At 39.7% G+C, this 12,841-nt stretch overlaps 1 protein-coding gene across 10 annotated transcripts in view; it reads left to right on the top strand.

Annotated features, from left to right (window-relative positions):
- inpp4b (inositol polyphosphate-4-phosphatase type II B) overlaps positions 1-12,841 on the top strand; it is a 288,579-nt gene that overhangs the window by 248,057 nt on the left and 27,681 nt on the right. For all 10 annotated transcript variants that reach the window (XM_037764035.1, XM_037764032.1, XM_037764033.1 and 7 more), the window contains 2 exons: positions 4,182-4,365; positions 12,452-12,781. In XM_037764035.1, coding sequence (XP_037619963.1) covers positions 4,182-4,365; positions 12,452-12,781 — 514 coding nt within the window. The remainder of the gene's footprint in view (positions 1-4,181; positions 4,366-12,451; positions 12,782-12,841) is intronic.

A 12,841-nucleotide genomic window follows, 5' to 3' on the forward strand; every position in this document is an offset into this window, starting at 1 on the left:
TTGAACTTGTGCATCAAGAAAAGCCTCTAGACTGAAGTGTTAGTTTGTCAATTTAGGGGAAATACAAGAAAACCAGTTCACTAGAGATGCACTATACTGCCTGTATGGAAATTTAATGAGTCTCTTAGGTCTGTAGACATACACATAAATATTCATAAATAGCATGCAGACTTAAAGGTTTACATAGTTCCTGGACAAATGGCTCACATTCACATTATGAATATCAATGAACATTCATATGCCACTGCTGTTATAAAGAATCTGCAAACTTATGCTTCAAGTACAAATAGCCATCCAACCCTTTATGTTATTTTCAAAGGGTTTTCCACTTTCTCTGTGATCATTACAGATAATATAGCAAGGCAAAAGAATACCATTGATATCAAACGCTGGAAACGGTCTGATCAAATGGCAACAGCATTAGAACCAAATGTTTTAACTTGAAAGAAATGCATCCAGGTTTCAACATGAAATAGTCCTGCCATCAAACAAACGGTAAATAACAAGTTCTTCTGGGAGCTCCTTTGTGAAGAATGAGGCCTTTTATGAGTTCAGGTGTGCTGTGAGTCAGCTTGAGGCTGCAACTGGCTCAAAGTCTCGCCAATGTCAGACCCAGACAAGTGGGAGGATTTCCTGCTTTTGTCTTCATTTATTAATACATCATGGACTCCAATGACACCACAAACTATGGCCTCAGACATCACCCCAGGGTGCAATCACCACCTACATATTCAACAAAAGATAAGATCCGCAAAGGTATTTTGCAGGGCTGTTGTATTGGATTAGATTGTGCATTTTTATGTCCACCCCATTTTATTGGCACCATGTTTTAAAAACTTGGCACACAGCGCTGCCAAATTACATCAGGGATGGAAAACATACCCAAGGCTTGAAATGACAATCGGCTCCTCGTGTGCAACATCACCTTTGGCCTTTCATCAAGTTCGCGTTCGCGAATTTGTGCTGTTTTACCTTTTCATGGTTTGCCATCTTGCCGGACCCATTTGGACTGACAGAAATGCTGATGAGGCAATTAAAGTTCCTCGCCTTAGCCAGCCTTAGTGAGGATCAATTCTGTCGTCTAGCATCAGGTGGCAGGTCCCAACATTCATTATGCCTGCATAGGCCTCCCTAATGGGATTGGATTTGTACTTATGAGTCAACAGGGCTGTTATTGAATCTCACTCGCTGAAGCAATTGTCCTCTTCCAACAACTTTCTCCTTTGCCTCTTTTCTGGAGTATCTGTATTCTTGCAGTCCTTGGGGATTTTTTTTCTCTCTTTAGTTCTGCATAATGTAATAAGACGAATGTAAGCTCACAGGGGATGAAAGGGGTTTACAGACTTTACTTTGTTGCAGTAGATTATTCAATTAGGGGCTTTTCTGTGGCTGAAACCTTAGCATTTGAAGGTATGGTTATGGAAGTGGGGATAACATGGTGGTGTTCTGTGTGGTTGAGTATTTCACACTGTTTGCCCTGTGCCTTTCTCTCACTTAGCGATTCCTTTGATTAGCCTTGAGCTTGTGGGTGGTAGTCCTCCAGGGAGCTCATTAGTCGTAATGACAAGGCCAAGATTTTAAAGTTAGCCAGTCAAAGACGTAGTTAGTAGCTAGTACGTACTACGCCTAATTTCTTAAGGCCTTCAGATTTTCCACACTTGTTGATAAATCAGGTAGTGCTGCTCCACAAAGGGCGACTTCTAAAGCAGCAATCTTTCCCCTCGCTGAAAATATTATGAGCGCTGCAGAGAATACTGTATTATGCCACCCTTTGTATGTGTGCCCCTCCCTTCCTCTCTCGCACTATGTCTCTTATGTCAATTATGCCTTAGGATCTGGCTCTGGGCTCTGGCCTACATAGAGGCTTGCAGAGCTGACTCTAAACTAGCTGGGAGGGTTGCAAATGACTGCCTGGCTCCACGCTACATCTGATGGCAGGAAGTCAGCGGAAACCCATTGAAAGTCACTGGAACTTTACCCGAGGAGAATGTCTGATTGGAGTGATTTGCCCTGAATCTGGGAACTGACAAAAGGTGTTTTTGTCTGAGATTAAATAGCTCCCTAGAAATGAAGAAGGGATTAATTATTCATAAAGCGAAAATGGGTTGACATTGGACTGCAGTTTCAATTTGACAGTTCAGGCCGAGTACCTGGAAAGCGTCGCCGCTGTACATTTTCTAGGCAGCAAAAGTAGACACATAATGAAATGAGCTCAGGAAATTAGTGCGCCATAACACAATGTTTATAGCCAATAAAACCCCATTATTTGTCTGTTTGTCATTACTTGACAGCCATTTGACATTGTAAAGTGATGATCAACCGCTCTTTAACGCTCTTTTGATCAGATGAGAAAAGAGTTGTGCAGCTTTTCTTCTGTTGTCAGGTAACAATAAGAGTTATAGATATACGTCCTCAAGCTCCAGAGCCATACTGTGTTTAATGTTATGTTTGTAGTCAGGGACTGATATACACCTGTGATGCAAGGTAAATACAATTAGATGCAACTGTTACTGTAGCTGCTAGGAAAGGTTGTGCTTGTTATTCACAGCAGGGCAGCAGGGAGCTTAGAGCTGCTACAGTTACATGCAAGTGCCTTTGTGCATGACGTGGTGCATCACATACTGCACAACATCCAAAGGCATCCAGATAAATAATTTTCTAATAATAAAATATATTTGATGTGTTCAATACTATACTATTATTTTAAAAATGTTATTGTATAGTAACAGTCCTTGTGATGCTATGCATGCATGGTCTAACCACAAGACATATGGCACAAGTGTGGAAAAGCATTAACATTTACTTAAAGGTATGGTTGATACTGCTGTTCAAATACATTTTTGTTATATTTGTTGAAATCCTTTTTACATCCCAACAGCAATCAATAAACCAAATGCTCTGACAAAAAAAAGAAAAAGAATCCGCTCTCTGTGGATATCGCAGGACTGTAATAAACCCGTCCAATCATTTCATTCGGCCCGAATAAAATGATTGGACGGGCTACCTACCTGCCTGCCTGCGCACCCTCTGCCCGTGCACCCATTGCACGTGACCGGAGTCTTCCAATAGCAGCTAGCTAGACAACTGTGAGTACTAACAATAGCCATGTTCGCCGGTCATGTTCATTGCGATACGTTGATCTTAGGGTTGTCAAAGGTAGAGTGTAGATACTGGCGTCATATGAAACTAGAAAACCTAAGGAATCCATTGGTACCAACTATGTCACACTAGCATGTCGTGACAAACACTAAATAACACTTCAAACCTGTGCTAAATTTTGGCGATTGAGTGCAGTACATGTGAGGGTTTCTGGACATGTCATTGTTTTCTGTTGTTAATTGATTTCCAATAATAAATATATACATACATTTGCATAAAGCAAGCATATTTTCCCACTCCCATGTTTATAAGAGTATTAAATACTTGACAAATCTCCCTTTAAGGTACATTTTGAACAGATGAAAAATGTGTGATTAATTTGCAACTAATCGCAATAACTTAGAAGAATCATGCGATTTAATAATGATTAAATATTTGAATCGATAGACGGCTCAAGTTTATGTTCATAATGATAATTTCGGGGGAGTAGCTTTGGAGGAAGACCTGAACAGACGGACTGTCAGTGTTGCCGACTTGGCGACTTTTTCGCTAGATTTAAGGACTTTTGGAGCTAATGCTGCTAGATACTTTCACTGGAAAAGAGATGGCAACACTGGGCAGGGTTTTCAGTTGGCTCATTTTTTTGCAATCTAGTGTACTCTTGCTCATTTCTCGGCATTACCGACCCAATATTTAATTCACGCCTTGCAAAAAAAACTGCAAAAACTTGTTCTTGATCAGTTGTGTGTGTTTGGATTTTTTGTGTCAGCGTTGATCTTGGAGCAGGTCAACCAGTGAATGCTGCTGTGTAGCCTGTAGCTTGTTTGATATCAAATACGGTCCCTTCCTACTCTGCTAGTTTTGGCAAATGCTGGTGATAAGTGGCCACTATGAAAACCAGCAGCACTAATCTAAACAAACATAAAATGAGCTTCCGTCCAGTACTGCATGTCCACAATCTCATTGCAAGCAAGTGTGGCCCAGTTCTCTTTAAATCAGATTTGGGCCACTTTCATGAGTATTTCATATACCCAGTCCACAACTGTCAAATCTGAATTGATGTGTTTTTTCCTCCACCACAGCTTCAGCACTGCCTACCAGTGTATCTACTACTCCCCAGAGCACACAGCCAAAGCTCAGGAGGTACTCAGCACCATGAGCTTCCTCCAGCCGCTCATCACAAGCTTAGCGGACCAGCTCCTCCAGGCTGCCCAGGAGCACTCTTCCCCTGGACTGAGGGATGCACTCAAGAACCTTTCTGACAAGGTGAGGCAGCCCCCAAACCCTCCACTTCCATCTAAACTACCCCTTTATTCCTCTTGGCCTCAAGCTGCTGCAACCAGCTCTTTTATTCTTGGACATATCACCAAACATTGCAGGTTAATACCTCAGCCTGAAAAGCCTTTTAGATTAATCTTTAACTGTGGCGATAAATTCATTTAAACCCAAACTCATCCAAAAACAACTTCATTATTTGCTCAGGAGTTCTGCCTCTAAGACTATAGACAATAGTTTTCCTGGTAGAGTTGCAATCGGAGGACCACTCAGGTGGATGTATTAGCCTAAATTGACTGCGACACTCTAAATGTTTACCCTCTCAGAGGAGTTATCCTACAAGAGAGACTTAATTCAAGCCCTGGTAATATTACTCTGCTAGTTTCACTGCAAACAAAACTGCAAAATGTATACATTCTCAAAATAACTCGCTTAAAGTCACGCCTTTTCTTCTGTAACGTGGTGATGTCGCCAAGTAATACATTTGCATAATACCTGCCTAGCGGCTAGTTTGGCACGCCTTCAAACAAAGCCTGTTAGAGCACAGCTGGAGCGAAGTCCAAACAGTTTGGTTCGGTTGACCGATCACAACAGAGACGGCTGTTGCTCAGTGGGTTGAGCGGATCGTCCTGTAACCACGAGGTTGGCGGTTCGATCCCCGTCTGCATGTTGAAGTGTCCTTGAGTGAGACACTGAATCCCAAGTTGCTCCCTGGGTGTTTTACAGCAGCTAAATGCTTAGGATGGGTTAAATGCAGAGGTCACATTTCATGTCTGTACCTCTATGTATATGACGATTGTAATAAAGTTTAAGTTAAAGAGTAAGCCAGCTGACCAATCAGAGCAGACTGGGATTTTCAGGGGGGGAACAGGAGCTCAAACAGAGCGTTTCAGAGAGAGATTGAAAAGTGGTGTTGCAGCACAGCCGCTATGAGAAAAATAAAGCATTAAAACATGTTCTAGCAGAAACCCAAAATACAAGCATGCACCTGAAAATGAGCATTACAGGTCCTCTTTAAAACTTTAAATCCAGCAGTTGCTTCTCACACATGCACACACTAAACAGACAACCTCAGGAAAAAATCCATAACTCATCATAAAACCGCCAAACTAACAAAAGTGAATAGCAGCATGATGGTTTATGGAGTTGAGGCGTTTTTATCAGTATAATTAATGAATTACATCTGGTGCTGTCAGATTGCAATCTGTTGTGGGAGAGATTGTTTTTGCCACAGTGGAATAGAGCCCAATCAGCCTGCTTAATTGGTACATTCGCTCTGTCACCACTTCCTCTCATCCTTGATTAGACACGCACACATTGGCCAAGTAAACCCCTGGCCTGGTCAGCACAAGCAGGGCTGCTCTCTGATTAAAATCTCAAGCTGCGTTTCTGTGTGTATGTGTGTGTGTGTGTGTGTGGTTGAGGGCGGTGGAGGTGTGAAACTGTGTTTCTGTGTGTGTTTAAAAGCTGATGTTCAAATGACATCAATCTCTTCAAGCTCCAAAGGCTCCAATCATGAACAACATCACATATTTTATATCAGTATTTCCTCCTCAACATCTGGTCATCTATCACAAAAATCTGCTCTTTTTTTTTACAGACACACACAGATACCTGTGTGTTTGCATATACACACAGTCTCATGCTCACTTGTTCACGCATGTACGCACCTGTGCACAAACATAAAGTCTAGTCAGTTTTATTCATATTAGGCTTGGGCAGTATGATGGTTTTACAGTATACCAGGGTATTTGGAAATCCAGACGGTATGATTTTCAATACTGTTATAAATACATGCGCCCCACTTTCTATGATGCTGGATTGATGTGATGTATTGAAGTGCATATAGTGCTTATAATGGTAAACTGACTGAGGTTTAGTGGGCTTTCACGAGCCAACATTTAATCCGTTATAATCAAACTGGAGGAGAAGGGATTTGTGTGCACAGTAGTTCGGTGCCGAGTCAAAGTGAAAAGCTTCGACAGCAATAAATCAAATTCTGCGATTCCCTGCATTGAAGTGGCAGCTCTCGAGACAGATAAATTCACTCCTTCATACACATCCCTCAGCAGATTATGTTTTTTAATTTGGTCTGCTTTAATTTGTGTACTGTGAAACCGAACCAGACTAAATAGAAAACAAACCAAAAGTATCAGTTTCAGTCTGATTCGGATTATGGCTCGTGAAAGCGCCTTTAGTCTGTTGGTTGAATATAATTAGCTATTTGAATACATCCCCATTGGCTCTAGGAAATTATAATGGAAATATTTCACCATTTTCTGACATTTTATAGACAAAATGATTAATTGATTAATCGACTAAGTAATTGGCAGATTAATCTATAATGAAAACTCCCCAAAAAACCCTCTATACTCACGTTATACACAGATATTTGACATCCTTCTCACAGACATATAAATAAAGGTGGATGCATTTGAGAGTGCGTCACTGCAGTGTGTGTGAAGTTTCTTCAATGAAGACAGTGAGTCGCACCTTCCGAGAATCTGGGAAAAGATGAGACGCCTCCAGAGAAAATCAGGGGGATGTAAGAACCTTTTTTATCAAGTACTCGCTGCCTCTGACATTTCCCTTCTCGGTTCAGACCTCCTGACTCGAGGCCTAATGCGATATTTCACTCCAGAATACTTTTCCTGGGCACATTTTGATTAACGTCGGACACGGCAGATGCTTCTCTATATACGCTGATGATTCTGTTGATGATGATAATAATAACTTCACTCTGATGATAATCACAGTGAAAAGGCAATTGCAACACATCTCCCCTCCCTCCAGCTGTGTCCTACGACAAGTTATGTGTCTCAGTCGTAACGGTTACCTGGGAAGAGCTGTGGCTCGATCGTCTATGCATGATTATGTTAGATTATATGGTGTATAAAGGTCATATACGCAATAGTGAGTAAGTGTCTTCACAGCCAAGTGCTGTTGGAATGTGACCAGCTCTATTCATCCAGCCTCCCTTCACTTCTCAAGTGAAGTTACATTGAGTGAAAAAGCTCTATTTTTAACCAAAACCCGCTCATCCTTCAGGGTAAAACCATTCCAAACCATTCGGGGTGAATAGATTTCTACAGTTTTCTTCTTTTTTAGATCAAACGGACCTTATTTTTTTCGCAGTAGGAGTCCACAGAGGCACTTTCTGACTTGCACTTCTGCTCAGTCAAGATCATATCAGCAGATATATTGAAGAAAGACTAGCAACAGAATCCTTCCCAAGGGATGTTGAGCGTTTCAGATCTCTAAAACAGGTAGGTGTGGAAGAGCTACACTGAGGAGTAGTTTTTGCGAGGGGAGGAGCAAAGTTGCTTTGGTTTAGCCTCGGTAAGAGAATGACGCTGCAGTGCTTGTCTCCTTTGCCCAAAGGACTGCACCTCTGATATTCTATTTTGAACACAGTATCTATAAGGATCCTGCAGTGCAGCGTATCATTAAAATGTTTTCTGAACTTCGCTGAGGATAAAAGCCTTGGTACAGGCTGAATATTTAGGAATGTGATTGAATGATTGGTTGGTTGTGTAATTCCCTTTTATCCACAATAAAGACGCATTGCATAGAAAATATGTCCATAAAAAAAGTTCCCATATAAGTACTGTCATAGTCAAATGCATGACTTCTGTGACCCTGTGGTTAAGAAGTGCAAATAAGATCCAGATTGTTTTAAATAGTGTGTGTCTTTGTTCACTCATCTCAGGAAAGATAATGAATAATACATGGTTTTATAGATTGCAAATTAACATTGAGGTCAGATAAGCAGAGTTCACTTTGAATATGAATTTACATTTTGAATTCCCACCTCCCGTTAAGTGTTTTGGTTACTGAATCAATCGTGGCTCATTTTTTAGTCATTTGGGCATTTTTATCTTTAAAATAATGTTTACGTCTTTATGTACGATTGCGTGCATCGAGGAGTAGTATTCCAGCAGAGGTGCTTGTTCTCAGGCAATTACACAAGCAGTCTTATCCGTAGATTTCAGCTCTCACATCATTGACTTACAGTAATGGAACTCATTTGGATCCATGCAAGGCAATTAAAATGGATATGAATTGAATACAATGGTGTTTTAAGTGCAGTCATCATTTGCTTTCTCCGCTCAAACATTAATCAAAAGGTCCATTCTATGTGGATAAGAGTCTTTATGTTTTTTTAAATCAAGAGCAGAACAGTTCAAGCAGACTCAGCTGGACCAGTAATTGTGTTGTTATTTTAATGATTGAAACAGGCAGTAGCTGCATCGTAGGAGGAACGGTGTCAAAGATACATCCTTGAAGTAAATCTGAAGTTTCTTCTCAATTAATGCTATAATGAGTCAGATATGTGAAAAGTGGTCAAAGTAACAGAAGTAACAAGTTGGTGTTGGGAACTGCAGGTTAATAAGGAAGAGGTCAACTGAAATGTTAGACAATTAGACTCCACCGATGTGAAGCATATGAAGATAGGAGATCAGCAGGTCATGACCCCACAGAGTGTAGACATAGTCATAGTGGAGTAAAGCCAGCAGGTGGGTGATCAGTACATGAACGAACAAATGAATCTTCAAACTTAACTGACTATACTGAATCGTCACCGCAATAATACATTTTAAGCGTTTTGTTAGTTCCCATAGGCCTACACTAGGGATGTCACAATACCAGAAATTTAGTAGTCGATACAAATACCAGTAAAGTTCAATGATTCTCGATACCAATTCAATACCACAGTAAAAAACAAAAGTGGAATAATAAATCCCACGCACTTCAACATCCACTCCTTTATTACCGTTTGCATACTGTTTTTTTGTTAGGAAGTTCAACAGGTCATAATTCCCTCTCTAATATCTATTTTATATTGATGTGAAAACATCTCCTTCAAACATCTGGATTTATTCAAGTTTCTCGTTAAAAAACTACATTTTACGAGATTACATTTGAACATATCATGATAACGTTAGAATTTACCATAACCCAATACTCATCTTAGAGCCTGAACGCATCATAGCTATTAACATTATAAACCGGCTCTTTTGATACGACATATTCAGTGATTACGAACTAACCAAACAGTTTGATCAAAGTGAATCGTATTTTCCACCTCTATATGATGGAACCTCTCGGTTGAATCTCCCAGAGCATCTTGATGCCCCAGATCAGCTCGAGAGACACAGGCAGAAAGATCATTGGTCAGATATGGTGACGTCAGAAGATTAGAGCTGGAGGAAATAGCAGAAATTCAAAAATAGAGGAATAAATGCTAAACATGAGAAAAGACTGGTAAAACTTTCTAGGACGCCCATGTTTATAATGTATCATAAACATACTTATAATGCGTTATAATCTGCTTATAGCACTGTATAATCATAATTATAAGCACTCGTAAATATCCATAATGCTTTATTACCATAATCATAACACATTATAAAGCATCTTGTAATGATTTGTAAGGTCAAGTATCATAATACTTCATAATTGCTGGTCACTCACTGACATTTTTTTCTTTTTTTGCAAGGATCATAGTGTATTATAATTCCCATAGTTGTAATTTATTATAATATTTTCACTGTTATAATGCATTATAATGTGATTGTAAATTGCTCTATGTGGTCATTGTTTGCTTTAAGTAGAGTGAAAAGTGATTTTACAACCTTTTTCTGTGTTGGTCTTGCATAGATTTTATATTTTCTTCACTTTACTTAAAGCAAACAGTGACCACTTAGAATAACTTATAATCACATTATAATACATTACAAATAGATTATAATGTATTACAACTATGGGAATTATAATACGCTATGATCCTTGCAAAAAAAAAGGTCAAGGAGTGACCAGCAATTATGAAGTTTTATGATATTTGACAGTAAGTCATTATTAAATGCTTTATAATGTGTAATGACTCATGTTATAAAGCATTATGAATGTTTAAGTGCTCATAACTATGATTATACAGTGCTATAAACAGATTATAACATATTATAAGTATGTTTTTATAGTATTTTTATTGTATTTATGTGTTATAAAAGTGTTACCCAGATTGTTGAGCTGTCAAAGCTTTACATCAACACAGTGCATTGCAAACCTTCAGTGGTACAAAACATGTTGATAGTGATTCCCATCATGGAGAACTCAACCCACCAAAGGGCTACAAGCGAAACTTCAGGAGTCAAGATATGATTAGAGAAGAAAAACATTAAGTTTCTTATTCTGCCATTTTTTACTTTATGCCTTTTTTTTATGTTATACTGGAGAGTTGGATGAGTAATGGATAATTACGCAAATGGCACAATCAGAGAAGTGAAAATCACTCCTTTGTTAAACTGCTGACAGGTCATGCAGAATGCTAAAAGGGGTCTACATTGCTTCATTTTAAGGCCGAAAAAGGAATCAGTTCCTCATAAGATCCACACAAAGCGTCTCTAGTACCGGGACAGACTGGCCTGGGGTTCTTTTCCTCAGTCATCTACGTCTTTGCTGACTAACCGTCTCCTCAACTTCTAGCAGTCTCAACTGTTCAGTCCACATCAGGGAGGTAGGGCCAGAGCCAGCCTCTGGCATCGGTAGTTCAGGCGAATGCTAGGGGCACCATCCATCCATAGGGGCGCATCAAACGAGGGAAAAATTGGTAACACTTAATTTTACAGGTCTGCAAATTTCATGGTAATTAGGTGATAATTAGCAAGAAACTTATTTGAAATTTCTTTGGAATTACTGCCAAATTACCCCAATATTTACCTCAAAATGTATCAAAAATGACTTTGTTTGGCTGTCTTGACTCTGGACATTTATTATTATTATTATTTTATATCTATTATAAACATTATTTAATTATTATATTCCGCTATTTCCCAATAAGCAGTAATAAACAGCTGGTAATTTATTTAATACATTTCCAGGAAACGAATGCAGAGTTAATTTATATGCTTTATTTCCATGTCTGCTGGTAAATAGATAATAATTAGCAAATAACTTATTTGAAATTTCTTAAAAAAACTCCCTGAATCATGACATTAGCTACCAGGTTACATTTGTGTAGACAATAAGTCACACAATGGTGAGATTTGTGCCTGATCAGAGGTGTCTTCTATTAGTTTTGGTTTTCCATCTCCGATGAAGAGCAGCTCACAGCCGCTTCTCAAGGGCCCTATTTTAATGATTATATGCTATTTTAGCATATAATTATTAAATCATGTTTATAATAAAGTAATTTTCTATACATTTTAGGTAAATATTTGGGTAATTTGGCAGTAATTCCAAAGAAATTTCAAATAGGTTACTTGCTAATTATCACCCAATTACCTTGAAATTTGCAGACCTGTAGAATGAAGTGTTACCGAAAAATGTATAGCTTTTACTAATTTTTACTAATTTTATTTGAGTAAAAATACTTTACCATAAAAGCAACATAAATAAGTAGCTTATTGATGTGCCCTACTTTGTGGATTGCCCATGGTCAGGTCCAGCTCTGGGTAGGCCGCAGGAAAAGGGTGGAGGATATATGTATATACAGTAATGACCTCGGCGGTTTCCTTTCATGGAGGGCTTGGCTCGTGTTTTGTTAGACTGCATTTCGCTGTGGTAATAAAATTGCTTATTGCACTGCTAACTCAATTACTCTTGAGAGCCCTTATCATTTTTCACGCAGTGGCGGCAGCAGCGAGCGCGAGGCTCCTTGGTACCGGGATCATCATCAACTTACAGTAGCTGGTGAATTTGACATCAAAGGAGGTGTGCTCCTCGGAGGAGCAGGCTGGAGGAGGAGTAATTGAATTGTTTGTTGTTTGTTGCTGTTTTTGTTGCTCACCGGCTGTGCTGCAGTAATGGAGAGCAGCTACTTTATGGTGGAAGAGAGTGTTCATTTTCCTTATTTCTCTTCACTTCCTCTGGAAATAGTTACCCGCTTCCAAGATTACTTCCTCCTGTATTTTCTTCCACCCACTCACCCCGCCAATGTGACAATCTCTCTCTTTTACTCTTTCTGTTTTTGCTTTTTCAGCGCTTAAATTTTAATTTGTTGTGCTTCCCCACAATGTCTTTCAGTATCTGTTTTTCTTCCAATTTATCTTTCTCTCTCTCTCTCTCTTCGCTACAGACAGAACAATTTGTTCACACGCTTAAGGATGAAATGGTCAAGAGTGCACTACTGGCACTGCATGCAGCGCGGCCCGGATACGTTTCCAAGAATCAGAAGCAAACCCCGGTGCAGGGAGGCCAACATCAAGGCCACATCCACCAGGGCAGCGACCAGAACCAGAGCCCAGTTCAGGGACTTCCGGGTCACAGTCCGGCCACGTCGATCACTGACAGCCCAGCGGTGTGTAATAATGTGGAAGGACCACAACCCACGACTAGAGGAGAAGGTGGGCCGCTGAAGCACCAAGACTCCATACCGCACCATAAAGAGTACGACGAGGAGGAGTGGGTGAGCGTGACTACTTTTCTAAGTCATTAAGAAATCGTTCAAAGCTGTGACTTTTAGATT

Source organism: Sebastes umbrosus, chromosome 3, assembly GCF_015220745.1.
Source record: "Sebastes umbrosus isolate fSebUmb1 chromosome 3, fSebUmb1.pri, whole genome shotgun sequence".
Taxonomy (NCBI): Eukaryota; Metazoa; Chordata; class Actinopteri; order Perciformes; family Sebastidae; genus Sebastes; species Sebastes umbrosus.